Below are 14,829 nucleotides of genomic sequence, written 5' to 3'. Positions count from 1 at the left end.
AGATACTGGAGTCTGGTCTTCACCAGCGGGTCGCCTGGTCGGATCAGAGTTAGTGACCGCACAGTGGAGCACAGGTAATGTTTGCAGAACCCCGCACCCCTGCGTGTGGCGGTTAGGGGACAGCGCTGGGGGCCATCAGTAGTGAGGGAGCCGGTGTAGGCGGGCCGCCGTGTGAATACTCAAGAACAGACACCATGCACGCGGGTGTGAACATGCCCTGCTCTTCTGTTAGTGCTTAGTGGGTTGTGGCTGGGACAGAGAAGCCCGTGGCAGGGAGTGAGCGTGAGGGTGGGCTGTGGGGACACGGCATGCCGGGCACATGTTTGTCCCATGTTTGTTCACTAAAGTAAACACACCTCAAAAGCCAAATGGAAAAGCGCAGCCAGATCTGGAAAGGCAGTTGTGGGGCAGGTGTGGGCCCCAGAGGACTTGTAAGCAGGTGAGTTACCAGGCAGGGCTGGAGGCAAATAGACCGAGGGCCCTGCCTCGCCGGGGGAGGGTGAGGACTCGCAGGTGAAGTAGGGGGTCCTCACGTCTGATTTCTGCTCAGTCCCCACAGACCGGTGGCTGCCAGCCCCTGCCTCACAGGTCCTGGGCTGGCAGGGGACTGAGACTGAGGACCGGGCACAGCAGACCATTTGCTCTGGGCACAGTCTCAGCGGCCTTTCTCTCGCCTGCCCCTTCAGGTACAGCCCCAGGAGCCCTGCCCTGCAGTCCGAGACCGTCCACTACAAGAGAGGGGTGAGCCAGCAGTTTTCCCTGCCCTCCTTCAAGATCGACTTCTCCGAGTGGAAGGATGATGAGGTAACCTGGCCCCCGTCCCAGCCCTCTCCCGAGCACCGTCCGATTGCCACAGGCCTGTCTGCTCACATTCCTCGAGTGGCTGATAAGCCTCAGGAGTGTATGTGTGCTCAGTCGGGCGTGCGCTGGACCAGGGAGCGGGGTTTGATTTGAGTGTTGGCTAGACTGGATGATTGAGGACGGACAGAGCGCCAGCAGTTAGAGGCTCCAGTTAGCGGCTTGGGTGGTGCCTTGTCGGGGCTGTGGGACTGCAGTCTGGCAGGGTCCCTTCCACCTTCTGGTTCTTGGCTGGGGCTGGCAGTTTATATCACATGAAGGATGGCAATGGGAGCTTTGTCTGTAACAGCAAAATTTGGACATAACCTGTCTGTCCGTGACGAAGGGATTGCTTATTCACTGATGTTACGGGAACCATATGATCATATGGGCACCGTGGTTCGTTTCCGTAATGGGATGCCGTGCAGCCCCAGCAGGTGGAAGGGATCTGTGTGTACCGTACACACCGGTACCGAAAGCCCCTCCTGGGTCTGGAGAAGAGTCTGTTGCAGACAGAGGTGCAGTATAATTTCACGCACGCGACAAGAGAGATGCACAAAGCCATTTCCGCAGGTGTCCGTATGTGTGTATAAAGCTCAAGGAGAAACTGGAGAAGATGCCCATGAACTACATGGTGGTTATTTCTGCGCAGGGTCTTGATATAAGGCAAAGAGTCCTGCATTACACACGCACGAGCCCATTCTGCACGTGAATAGTGTGAGTGCCAGCAGTATATATGTGTCTGAGTTGTTTGAACAGGTCTTTTAAGGTAGAATTTGCATACCATAAAACTCACCCCTTTTAAGTGTATAATTCAGCGATTTTTAGTAAATTCATGAATTATGCCGTGGTCACCACAGTCCAGTTCTAGAATGTTTCTGTCCTCCCAGTAGGGTCTCTCATGCCCATTCTTAGTTAATCCTAGTTTGTAGTCCCAGCCCCTGGTAAGTCCTCATGTACTTTCTGGATGTTTTATATAAATGGAATCATATGATAGGTGGCCTTTTGTATCAGGCTGCTCTCACTTGGCTGAATTCTCTAGTTTTTTAAAGAAGGTAGTCATGTATTACTGAAGTACATTATGGGGAAGGAGTGGAGGCAGCGGGGCGTGGGATGGCGTAGGAGCTGGGCAGGTGGGTTCTGGGTCATGAGCTGTGTCAGAAGGTGAAGGCCACACCGTGGTGTTTGCTCTCGTTCGTCAGGGCGCTTTGGCGGCCAGCAGCAGAAGCTGCCTCTACTGCTCATGTGAGGAAGTCTTCTGAAAGAAGGATGGGGCTTTTGGAGCCCCAGGAAGAGCTGGACAGCCAGGCCTTGGGACAGCCCCGCCCCCGGCCTCGTTCCAGCACGTGGCTCCATCTCAGTGTCCACACGCTGCTGGCTGGGATACCCAGCGGCTGCACGCAGTCCTGCCCGCCCTCCTGTGAATGCGGGAGAGCTGCTCCTTAAAGAGAGGGGGGCTGAGAGGGCAGCAAGGGGCTAGACAGACACGTGGGTGCCCTCACCCTGCGGTCGTTGTGGGGAGGACCGGGTTGAGCCCGCATCTGTTTGGTGACCTCCGTGTGTAGTGCGTCCCTTGGTATTTTGGCCGCAGAACAGGTCTTTGTGCATTTGTAGGTGTGCTGAGTCAGCCAGCACTTCGGGTGCTAGCCCCTAGTGAGGCCAGTTGTCCTGGGGGCACACCTGGCTCGTAAACCAGTCTGAAGTGCCACACACGGGCACCCCCCTTCCTCCCTTAGAGCTTCAGGAGGCCCACATCCCAAGTCATCAGCATGTGGCAACGTGGCCATGGCTGGGGTGGTGGTAGGCGCCACGTGGAGTGGTGGTGGCCACTCCAGGCCTGTCCAGTGTGGAGTCACCCCAGGACCTTTCCTTGCCTTTGCCTTCTCTGGTGATCACCGCAGCTAGTGTGTTTTTGAAATCAACTCACTTCGTTTGTGTTTTTTTTTGTTTTTTTTTTTTTGGCGATAGAATACACAGAACAAAGTTTACCATTATGACATTTAGTATAGTCCTCTATGCGTACCTCTGTGCAGTCCCAGAACATTTTCATCACCCCAGCGGGAAACTCTGCAGCCGTTAAGCGGTCATTTCCATTCTCCCCTCTATTACGTGTATTTATATTTTTTCTTCAAAAAATTTTGTGTAATGTTTATTTATTTTTGAGAGGGAGAGAGAGACAGGGTCCCAGCAGGGGAAGGGCAGAGAGAAAGGGAGGCACAGAATCCGAAGCATGCTCCAGGCAGTCAGTGCAGAGCCAGATGCGGGACTTGAACCACCACATTCTGTGAGATCATGACCTGACCCAAGTCAGACGCTCAACTGACTGAGCCACCCTGGCGCCCCTCTTCTTCTTCTTCTTTTTTTTTTTTTAAACGTTTATTTATTCTTGAGAGGGAGAAAGAGACGGAGTATGAGTAGGGGAGGGGCAGAGAGAGAGAGAGAGGGAGACACAGAATCCGAAGCAGGCTCCAGGCTCCAAGCTGTCAGCACAAAGCCCAATGCGGGGCCCGGACCCACAAACCTCGAGATCATGACCCAAGCTAAAGTCAGACACTCAACTGACGGAGCCACCCATGTGCCCCTACATGTGTTTTTAAAAGGAAACTATCAGTTATTACCATAGTTGGGAAACTGCTTAAACTTGCCATAGGTAGAAGGTTCTGGAAGTTAAGCTGTATGGAGAGCCAGCTGTTATGATGTCCTGTCACTGTGTCATTGACTGCCGAAGGTGCTGAAGCGGACATTGGCAGGTGTTAGAAGCCTGACAGATACTCGGGCACCAAACCCAGATTTTTCCTCAACCAGGGCTTCTCAGTCTCAGTGCTGTTGAGCCCTGGGGCCCAGATCATTCTCTGTGGTGAGGGCTGTCCTGGGCACTGTGGGATGTTGATCCTTGGCCTCCACCCGCCAGGTGCCAGGAGCCCCCCCTAGTGGTGATAACCAGGGATGTCCCAGACATGGCTAACTGCCCTCTCACCATCCTCCTTTCTAGCCATTTTCCTGGATTTGCCTATTTAAAGATTACAACAGTAATGTATGCTTATTGTAAAATGTGCAAATTATACAGAATTTGTAAGGCAAAACGCGCTCCAGTTGAATCTTCTCCAGAGGCAACCACTTCTGACCATTTAGGGGGTGTATTCCAGACTTTTCTCTCTTGTGCATTTGTTTGTTGTCAAGATGCCGTCATGCATAGAAATAGTATTCTGTAGCTTGTTTTTTCCCCCCACAATCATTGAAAGTCATTTTCTGATACATCATTACACATAATGAGTTATCTAAATTCAAAAACCTATGTTTTCCCTTTGAAGTACATACTCCTTGAAGGCAAAGCTCTTATCTGAGCATGAATGCAGTGAACAGTGTGTGTGGATACATTTCCAGAGGATAAGTACTCTTGTCTCCACTGCATTGTTGCCTGCTGGCTTTACCTTTCTGCTTTAATTCCCAGAGCCACTTCCTCTGGCCTTCTCCTTTCTATGTATGTATGTATGTATGTATGTATGTATGTATGTATGTATGTATGTATTTAAATTTACATCCATGTTAGCATATAGTGCAACAATGATTTCAGGAGTAGATTCCTTAGGGCCCCTTCCCCATTTAGCCCATCCCCCCTCCCACAGCCCCTCCAGTAACCCTCTGTATGTTCTCCAAATTTAAGAGTCTTCTGTTCTGTCCCCCTCCCTGTTTTTATATTATTTTTGCTTCCCTTCCCTATGTTCATCTGTTGTGCATCTTAAAGTCCTCATATGATGTCTCTTGTTTTTTTTAAACAGCTTATTGAGGCCTAATTTTCACCCCTTTAAAGTGTACAGTTTGGTGATATTTACCGTAGAGATAGTCCCTGACTTCAGATGGTTCAACCTAAGAGTTTTCGAATTTACGATGGTACAGAAGCAACGCACATTGGCTAGAAACTGCACTTCGAAGTCTGAATTTTCCCCTTTCCCTGGGCTAGCAATAGAGTCCTCGCTCAGGACTCCAGGCGGCAGGAGTCATGGCTTTTGGTCAGCCACATGGTCACGAGCGTAAATGACCACAAACTGGTGGCCATTCTGTTTTCCTCCTTCACTACAGTGTTCAGTACATCATGTGAGATACTCAGCACTAAATTATGAGATCGGCTTTGTGTTAGGTGGTTTTACCCGCTGTAGGCTGATGTTTTTGAGCGTGTTCACGTTCTGCGAGGTGTATTATTAAGTGCGTTTTTGACTTCTCATACTTTGAACTTCTGAGGGGTTTCTCGAGATGTGACCCCACCGTAGAAGGTCTGTATTCATAGAGTTGTGCAGCCATCACCACCATGTAACCCCAGTCCACTTCTGTCACCCCCAGAAGAAACGCTCTGCCTGTCCACATTCCTTCCCCAGCCTCCCCCTCAGCCCCTGGCAACCACTCATCTACTTCCATCACTGTGGATGTGCTTGTTCTGGAAGTTTCAAATAAACAGTCATACACTGTGCGACCTTTTGTGACTGGCTTCTGTCACTGAGCGCGTGTCTCACACAGGTGGTAGCAGTTGTCAGCACGTCATTCCTTTCCACGGCTCACGATACTCCGCTGTGTGGTTGGACCATGCCCGGTTCATCTGTTCACTGGCTGACGGGCGCTTAAGTTGTCTTCACCTTTGGGTTCTTAGGAGTAATGCCATTCTGAACGTCACTATACAAATTTTGGTGTGGGTGTGTGTTTTTATTTCTCTTGGTTATGGTTTGCTTTTTATTTTTTAAGGCTAGTTTTCGTAGTAGTTTCAGGTTCACAGCACAGTTGAGAAGAAGGCATAGAGATTTCCCATAGAGCCCCATCCCCACATAAGCATAACTTGTTTTACTGCATTGTAGTGTGGGCGTCTTTTGAGATGTCCTAGTGGTTGGAGTGGCTTCTTTGCTGGTTTTCAGGCTCCCTGTTACCCTGAGGCTGCCGTGAGCCTGCGGCCTGGCTGGGTCCTGTCCTGAACACGTTCTTCACCGCCCCGCGTGCAGCTGGTGTGCACATGGCTTCCTGTAGTCCTGCTTTCCTGGGAATCCATGGCCTGTGTCTCTGTGAGGCCTTCCCAGGCCACTGTCCTCCTCAGCTCCTGCTGCCTGAACATGCCAAGCTTTGCATGGCTGGTGTTCATGGCATGTTTTGTTGACCACCATGGTCACTGGGCATAGCTTTTATCCCTCTTTTACAGACAGGGAAACTGAGGCTTGGGTGGTGGAGCCAGACTCCATCCTAACACCTGGCCCCTCCCAGTCCCGCCTCCCACTGGCAGCCTGAGACCCACAGGCACCTTCTGGGCCTCCCCTTGCAGCCCTGCTTCGGGTGACCGCAGTGGTCACCTCTGTCCTGTGGCCCTGCTGGTGAGCCGATGTGGATGGACTACGCCCAGGGAGACACATGTGGGGAGGAGAGCGGTCTTTGGCCAGGGGGCAGCTGGGAGCCACGGAGGAGAAGGAAAAGTGAGAGAGGGTTTCTCCTTGAGCTCATCCGCCTGCCACGGTGTCGCCGCTCCCTTCTCCTCTGGTGCCCACCCAGGAGGACGGAAAATGGCTCAGATGGATGCTGTCCTTCGGTGCTCGTGGCACCCAAAGGGGAACAACCCAGGTGTCCCTTAGCTGGGAGTGGTCGAGTGTGGTCTGGCCGTGTGGTGGGAGTGTCACTCAGCCTTAGGGAGGGAGCACTGGCACGCGTGTGGCATGGGTGAACCTTGAAAACATGGTGCTCACTGAAGGAGGCCAGACAGAAAAAATCGATGCCCAGACCGGACGTACCTATGGACACAGTGGGGCTTAGCAGGTGGGGAGGGCTGGGGAGTGAGTGGTGATGGGGACAGGGTTCCTGTGGGGACATGAAGAGTGTTCTGGAAATGGATGGTGGAGGTGGTGAACGTGGCCTTACAAATGTACTTAATGCCACTGAGTTACACGTGTTTGCCACGTCAGTCATTTTTATCTATTTCGCCGAAATGGGAAAAGTGCAGCCTGACGTCTGTCTTCCCTCGCCGTTTTGTCTGTGTCCGCATGAGCTCTGCCGCGACGCCATCCTGCTCACCGCGCCTCCTCCCTCCAGCTCAGTCTGACTGTTTTCTCTTCGTTTTCTCCTCAGTTGAACTTTGACCTGGACCGGGGCGTGTTTCCAGTGGTCATCCAGGCCGTGGTAGATGAAGGAGATGGTGAGCGGCCTTTCCTTGTGCATCCCCCTTCCAGGCCATGGACGCTTCTCTCCTCAATCAGCCGAGGAGTTGATTCCAGACGTGGTGAAAGATGTTGGCTCAGCCCACTTAGCACTTTTAAGGCTGTAGGGTTCAAGCCCCAAGCTGTCCGTCTGTCGGGCCCCCTCCTGGGCTGTGGGGCCCTCCCTTCAGCTCCTTCTCCCGACTCAGGAATTGCCAGCTGCCTGGCTTCCACTGTGGTAGCAGCCGCTAGACAGGCCTCAGGTTTTATGTCCGCCCCCAGCGGGTCGATGGAAGACCAGAGAGCAGGGCAGCCACTCTCATTGGCTGACCGGCCCTGTGTCCTCCTGCCGGGCTTGCCACTGCTGTGGGCTGCAGCCCCCCAGCCCCCAGCGTGGGAGCCCTGCCGGCCGAGTCCCAGCTCCTCGGCCCTGCGGAAATGTCCCTCCGTGCAGAGCCAGCCGTGGAGATGTGGCCAGAGGGAGCAGTGGGCCCCCAGGCAGAGGAAGGCAAGATGAGGACGGTCCTCCCTAGGTTTTGGGGTCTCTGGCAGAGAGCCTGGGAAAGCACCAGCTAGGAAGAAGTTCAGGGTTGGGGGCAGAGGAGGGACTGAGGCCAGCTCTGACCACCGGTTCCTCTTTCCCCCCGGGCAGTTGTGGAGGTGACCGGCCACGCCCACGTGCTCTTGGCTGCCTTTGAAAAGGTGAGTGCCACCCTGCCCCTTAACTCTGACTGTGACTTGGGAGCTCTGGGCAGAGGGGTGCTGTTTTGAAACTAGAAGTTTGAACTTGGGGTCTGGGCCTTGGCCAAATGGGCTTAGTGCCCTGACGTTCAGGGCAGGTGGGAGGCTCTCCACATATTCTGGGCTCCAGGAGGCTGGGCTTTGAAGCAGCATCCCCTGCGGGAGGGTTTTCAAAGGGTGTCTGGTGTGTGGTAAGGGGGCATCTCCTGTAGAACCCCCTGTAACCTGCCAGCATAGGGGCGCAGACACCCCCGTGGAGGACTCTGCTCATAGACCAGCTTCTCTCTGGGATGTGGAGGGGTCATCCAGGGTTGTCACCACCCAGGACCCCCGCCTTTCCCACCAGGGCCATGGGAACCTGTTAGCCTGGCCTGGTCCTTGCATGCCTGCTGTGCCGTCCCTCCAGGTGGCTGTGTCACCCTGGTCCCATGGAGCTGGGTTGACCTCACATCCCACTGCGGCCTTTCAGACTTCTGGGGCAGATATTTGTTGTACTTACTTCTGGTGTCTGTGAGGACAGAACTGGGCCAATTGTTTGTCGTGTCCTTGGGTCACATCTAGGCCCTCCTGGGGTCCCTGAGTTGGGGATGCCTCACATATAAGAGGCCATTTACGTCCAAGGATTCACTTAATGCTACCTTCGGCCTGATGTGTATTTGAACTTAGATGTTCGTTCGTCTGTGTGGACCTGAGTTCCCAGTCTCCCCTGCTGTTCGTGTGTCGTGGCCACAGTACTTAGGGTGCGGTGGGTGTGTTGGCTGTGGTGGTGGGGATTGTCAGCCTCCCCATTGTCTCCGTGTTAGGATGTCATGGGGTCACTGCCATTCATGGGGGCCAGCAGTTGTGTGTGTGTTCATGCAGCACGCACGTGCGTGGCTGTGTTGGGAGCAGATCCCTGCTCACCGAGACCCTTGCTGGAGGTGGTGGGGTGAGTCCCTGTTGGAGAAGGCCATGGCTTACAGCCCCACGTCCCCAGAACATTGGCCTGCACTTTGAGATTGTAAAGCGTTTTCAGCACCGGCCTGTGGCCTGGGTGGACGAGGATCAGGGACCCCATGAGGAAAGCAGGCTCAGGCTGCTTCTTCTGGGCTTTGCACTGCACATGGGCATCTGCTGACCCCCAGCCTTCTCAGCCCGGTGTGTGTCTGCATTCTTGAGAGCATTAAGGGCAGTGCCCAACTCCTCCCTGTGTTCTGGGTCTTTCCAGACACCCCAGGGATTAGTGCAGCTGGGCCTGAGGCCCCTTTTTAAATCATCTGTCTTGTGCCCCCTGCCTCCCCCTGCCCAGCCCCAGGGGCTGGTGACACAGAGCGCCCAGGGCAGAGGTTGGGCCTCTCCCTCACCAGCTACGCTCCCCAAGCCCGGCCTTGTCAGAAGGGATGGTGTTTCCTGTGCGTTGCTCTGGCGGAGTTAGGGGCCGTCAATGGCAAACATGCCGTTGGCCTTTCCAGTCTAGAGCCCAATGAGAAACTGCTTTATTTTTGGAGTCTGTCATCCTGAAAATGCCTAGTGTTGGTCTCCGTTGACTCGGAGGGGCAACTGGTGTTGTTGCAAGATCTCAGGTCTTGTCCCTTAATTAACCTCCTCCATCTCCCGGTGGTGTGCCTCCCCAGATACCACCAAACACATCTATCCTCTTTAGTTCTTGGCGTGTTTAGACTTGGGGCTTTCCTGTGTACGTGTGCGTGTGCATGCTTTATCTTCCTGGCTGGGCCGTGCCCTTTCGGGGTTAGAACTCGGTTGTCTTAGTTCTTGCCATCCAGGTGCTGCTTCTTGCTATTGGGAGGCTCTAAGAACTCCAGCCGATGGTCATAAACCTGAATGTGCTTAAGAGAACTACCCAGAGAAAGTGGGTTACTTGCGTCAGGGCGGACCCAGGAGGTGGTCCTCTAGGTAGTTTCGAGGCCCAGTCAAAGGGCCACATTTGGAGACACTGGCTGGGCTCCGTCCTTCAGCTGTGGGTGTGGAACGGCTGGGGAACGGCCTGCAGCTTGCCAAGCAGAGTGCTAAGTGGTACCCGCTTGACTGAGTTGATCTCTGCATCTTTCTCCCCTGTAGCACGTCGACGGTAGCTTCTCTGTGAAACCTTTAAAGCAGAAGCAAATTGTAAGTCTGGTAGAAGAAACATCAAGATCCCTTTTGACTCCAGGGTCATCATCTGGGCCCTGGGAAGTCTGGATCTGCCTCCTCGGGTGTGTGCATGTGCCCGTGTCCTAGCATTGACTCCTAGCCCTGAGTCTCGTCTAGCTGCACAGGGCGTGTTTGTGGTCCATAGACCCGTGTGGGAAACACAGCAGCTCAGGCTGCTTCTGAACTTGGTCAGTGTAAGGGCTGACTGGTCACTCTTGTGCAGCTCGTGACTGGTGGGTTCTAAGTAGTTTTTCTCTGGGGAGGGGGATGGTAAGGTGGGCAGAGGGTATGGTTGCCTGGCCCATATAGAGGTTGGCACCATGCCCCCCAGGGGGCAGAACCACCGGGCCTCCCGTCCTATTGCCCGTGCAACTGGTTGGGCCGGGCAGGTAGTAGATTCTCTGCCCTTCTCCTGGCATGGGGCCCGTTCCCTGAGGTGCGGGTGGACAGAATTTCAAACCACGACTGCTCTGGGAACCAGGTCCGGCCCCCGGGAAGTGTTGTTGGGCCAGGTGGGTGCAGAGGAGCCCTTGAGTGGGGGCGGGCAAGTGCCCGGCTACCTCTCTGCTCTCCAGGTGGACCGGGTCAGCTACCTGCTGCAGGAGATCTATGGCATCGAGAACAAGAACAACCAGGAGACAAAGGTATGTGCTTGTAGTGACACCCGCCAGACTTCAGATGGACCTCCCTCCCTAGCTTTCCTTCCACCCATATAGGAGCAGGTTCCTGGAGGGACTTGCCTGGATCTCCCAGTCCTGGCCAGGGCCCGTGGGCTGGTGGTGGATGAGCTAGTCCCCTTGTGTGCCTTCTCCTGGAGGCCCTGGGACCCCAGGCTCCATTTTTCCTTACCTTTTTAACAGAGACGGGTGCCTGGCTGGCTCAGCCAGTACAGCGTGTGACTCTTGATCTGGAGGTTGTAGGTTGGAGCCCCATGTTGGGCGTAGAGATTACTTAAAAATAATAATAAATCAGTAAGTGAACAGGATCTATGGGATATTTTGTCCTTTTTCCAGCAGATTCCCTGGCTTGTTAACACCATTGGGTGGCCACCCGTCAGGTTAGCAGAGATAGCCTGGGGCTGCGGGACCCCGTGCTACCCTCCGCCAGCCGGCTCACCTCCCAGCCACGAGCGCCTGCACACTTGTAACTGAAACGTGTGTCTGACAGGGCCGTGGTCCGGCGCAGCCAGAGAAGGGTAGCAGAGCATCAACCTGTGCCTTTGTCATCGTTTTAAAGGCACAAGTGAAAGTGCCATCTCTTAAAAATGTCTGGAAGTCTTGCACCCCAGCTTCTGTGATCTCTGGAACCCACTAGAAGCTGGAAGTCAGGGCAGCTTGGTGCTTGATCAGGCCCTTAGCCTCAAGTGAGTGCCCTGTGTGTGTCTCACATGCTAACACTGGAGGCTGGCCGACTTTCTGTTAAGGGCCCAGAAGTATATATTTTAACTGTACTGGCCGTACCGTGTCTGTCGTGTCCATTCAGTGCCCTGATTTTACGTGTAGCGCGCAAGTAGCCGTAGCCGTCTGGAAACCAGGGGGCAAGGCTGTAAACTTCCAGTAAAACTTTATTTATGGAAACGGGTGGTGGGGCCACAGCTTCCTGTTGTGCAGTGTTGCCGTCTTCTGATCCAGACACTCATTTCGATTAGGCGGGTAGGGCATGTCAGTCCTTTTCTGCTTTAACCCAGTAAGTGGGTACCCTGTGCAAGACTTGCTCCGTAGTGTTGGGTCCTTTCCACGTTTTCTTTTTGGTTCTGAGGAATAGAAGGAGACCAGAACTTTCGGGGTTTGGTATGTGTGTGGGTGGGAGTCCCAGGCTGTCCTCTGTGCTGGGCCGCACACAGGCCGGGACGGAGCTTGGTGCCCTGTGAGTGCGGCTCTGGGCCACGTGTCCCGAGGGAGTCCTGCTCCGGGGTGACCTTCTTCTGCTCTCTTGGGCTCGCTCCCCTCTGCCACAGCAGCCCCCAGGGGAGGCGGGGGACGGCCGGGGGGACGGCCAGGGACGGAAACGCCTGCCCGCCCCCCTCCCCGCCCCGGCCCCTTCCTCTGGCCCGTGGGAGCCCACCGACCCCGGGGCCCTTCGTGTCCCTGCAGCCGTCGGACGAGGAGAACAGCGACAACAGCAACGAGTGTGTGGTGTGCCTGTCGGACCTGCGGGACACGCTGATCCTGCCCTGCCGGCACCTGTGCCTGTGCAACTCATGCGCCGACACGTTGCGCTACCAGGCCAGCAACTGCCCCATCTGCCGGCTGCGTGAGTGGGGCCTCCCGCCCAGGGCACGGCGAATGCGACGTGGAGGTGGCGCGGGTGGTTAGCAGCCACGGCGACCCCGCTCGCGCCTGCGTGGCCCCCCTCCTCAGAAAATTAGACTCGGGGAGTTAATGGCCGGGGAGGGTGCGCCAAGGAGGTTCTTGCAATGAAATTGCAGCTGGACAGAAATCGACCAGTGAATCAAATCTTTATTTATTTTTAAAAATACTTTTATTTCATTTGTTTTGAGAGAGCGTGCGTGTGCAGGGGGCGGGGCGGTCAGAGCAAGAGAGAGAGAATCCCAAGCAGGCTCCGTGATGTCAGCACAGAGCCCAGCGAACTGTGAGATCGTGACCTGAGTCCAAATCAAGAGTCGGACACTTCACCGACTGAGCCACCCCGCTGCCCCTCAAATCTTTAAATGTTACATGGAAAATATTTTGATTTAAAAAACCATCCCGGTGAGGTGGGAAGTGAGCTAGGTGGAAAGTGATTGAGGGATTGGTTTCCTGGAGCACTTCAGACATTTTCTCAAATTTACTGCATGGACTGTGATTCTGAATGGTGTTTGTCTTCCAGTGGAGGAATTTAAACATTCTCAGGGCAGAAAATCCCACGGATCAAAATGAGCATCAGGCTCGTGGGTGGGTCCCGGCAGGGAGGGACCAGGGTGTGGGTGAGGAGAGAGCCCGCTCACCGCTCACCGGAGCTGCAGGTGTCATCATTTAGTAGGTAGATGATGGCTTTTTGGAGAAAGCCTTCCTGCCGTTTCACACCTGGGTGTGCTGGTCACAGCGTCCTTGGGGCTGGGGGCGGGGGAGGGGGTACTCCTGCTTCACCCCATGCTCCCGAGTCAGAATGCAGCTGTGTGACCAGAACTGCCATGCTTGTCTTATCATCACTCTCCGGGGCTCAGAGGAAACCTGTGCAAGGTCACAGCTAGTAAGGGGCGGGGGTGGGTCTCCACTGGTTGTCCCCTGAGATAGACAGGTGTGTGCACGGACCGCAGGGCAGGCTGAGCACGTGGAGGTAGAGGATGAGGCCGTGGGGTGTGTGGGGTCCGGAGCCCAGCCCTGATGAGGTGTTGGGGGTTGGGAGGGGAGGCTGCAGGGGGGCCGTGTGCTGGCCCTGGAGGGACAGGCGGCGGGGCCCCCAGCCTGTGCTGGGGCAGTTGTACCATGGAGGGCCGGTAGCCTCTGCTGTCTGAGCCCCGACCTCCCCCACGTGCCTCGCCTCCTGGGCATTTTCAGGGGTGTGGGGTGCATATGATCTGGAGGCCCAGGGTCTAGACAGCCTAGAGCGAGGGTCCCTGGCAGATGTATGTAGCACTTGGGCCGGACGAGCTGGACCAGGACCCTTGTCTCTGGGGCCCGCAACCTGGGGTGACTGCTGCTCACACTGAGGATGTGGTTGTCTCTGGTCTTGTTGCAGCGAGTGCTGATGCAGTTTGTGACTGTGTGTTGTGTGTGTGCACTTCTCGTAAACGTTACACTCTTGTTAGTGGGCCTGACGTTATACCATCAATAGTTTGCCTCCTAACTTATTCCCAACTCTGTGCTGCTTCTCGTTTCCCGGGATAGAGAAGGTGCCGTCGGCGACGTTCACGTACATACGTCTGCCTGCCCTTGGTATAACTTCCAGGAAGACACTGGCCAGTGTCCAGGCCCACTCGGCTTTTAGCTGGTCACCAGGTGTGACCCAGCCACGCTCACCGTTGAGTGCATGGTGGGGGCTTTGGCATGTGAGACGCTACCATGCCCTGCCTGCTGCCCTAGCAGCTCTGCTTGAGCTGGGGACAGTGCGGGACCCGGGGGAGAGAGCTCTCTTCTGGGCTGTTTCATTATGACTCTGTTTTGCTTCGGATTCGGAAACGTGGCTTGACCCAGGACCACTGTAGGGTGGGTGGCCAGCATCCCCGGAGCCTGGGGAGGTGCAGTGGTGCTGGAACTGGCTGCCCCTTACCTGATGGGCGCCTTTCCCTCTGCCATAGCTTTCCGGGCCCTCCTGCAGATCCGGGCGGTGAGGAAGAAGCCAGGAGCCCTGTCTCCGGTCTCCTTCAGCCCTGTTCTGGCCCAGAGCATGGACCACGATGAGCATTCCGTAAGTGCCTCTTTCTTCTTTGTTGAGGGGTGTGCAGCAGAGTCAGGAGGGGGTCTGCAGGAAGCCCCTGACCACTTGCAGAGACCCTCAGGCGTCCAGATGCCCTCAGGGCTTACCTTTGTGTTAGTGGCTTCAGGTTCCCAGTGGGGCCTTGCTGGTCAGGGACTCTGAAAGTGTGGCTGGAAGGAAGGGCGGGGCCAGACTGCCTGCCTCCCTCTGTGTCTTCCGCCTCTCTGAGCCTCTGCCCTCATCTGCCTGCCACAAGTGGTGGTGAGGTTGACCAGGGTGATCCAGGCCGGGCCCAGTGAGCCCCGGCTCCGGGGCGTGTTGTTGTTTGCCAAGAGCAAGGGACACCCGATGGCAGGTAACCTTGGAGCGTCTGTCACCATCATTCTACCAGCCATGGGCCACTCTGTGGGTCCTGGGAAGTGAGGTGTCGTCCAGAGGACGGCTGCAACATGTCTGCCACGTGTTCTCTGCCCCTGAAAAGGGGTGTCTGGCCTGGACACACAGGAGGGCACGTTGGCAGGTGTCCACCTTGCTTCCGGGAAACCATAAGGTAGAGCTTGTGCTGGCAGATGAGGGGAGTCGGAGTCAGGCTTTGGGGGGA

The 14,829-nt window shown here is 55.3% G+C and overlaps 1 protein-coding gene across 4 annotated transcripts in view; it reads left to right on the top strand.

Moving 5' to 3' along the window:
- MGRN1 (mahogunin ring finger 1) overlaps positions 1–14,829 on the top strand; it is a 53,686-nt gene that overhangs the window by 26,492 nt on the left and 12,365 nt on the right. For all 4 annotated transcript variants that reach the window (XM_086692184.1, XM_086692185.1, XM_086692186.1 and 1 more), the window contains exons 5-11: positions 687–804; positions 6,931–6,997; positions 7,651–7,700; positions 9,798–9,845; positions 10,445–10,513; positions 11,963–12,122; positions 14,110–14,219. In XM_086692184.1, coding sequence (XP_086548310.1) covers positions 687–804; positions 6,931–6,997; positions 7,651–7,700; positions 9,798–9,845; positions 10,445–10,513; positions 11,963–12,122; positions 14,110–14,219 — 622 coding nt within the window. The remainder of the gene's footprint in view (positions 1–686; positions 805–6,930; positions 6,998–7,650; positions 7,701–9,797; positions 9,846–10,444; positions 10,514–11,962; positions 12,123–14,109; positions 14,220–14,829) is intronic.

Source organism: Puma concolor, chromosome E3 (assembly GCF_028749965.1).
Source record: "Puma concolor isolate L17-30 chromosome E3, mPumCon1.1.hap2, whole genome shotgun sequence".
Lineage (NCBI taxonomy): Eukaryota > Metazoa > Chordata > Mammalia > Carnivora > Felidae > Puma > Puma concolor.
This window is presented reverse-complemented; position numbering and strand designations above follow the sequence as displayed.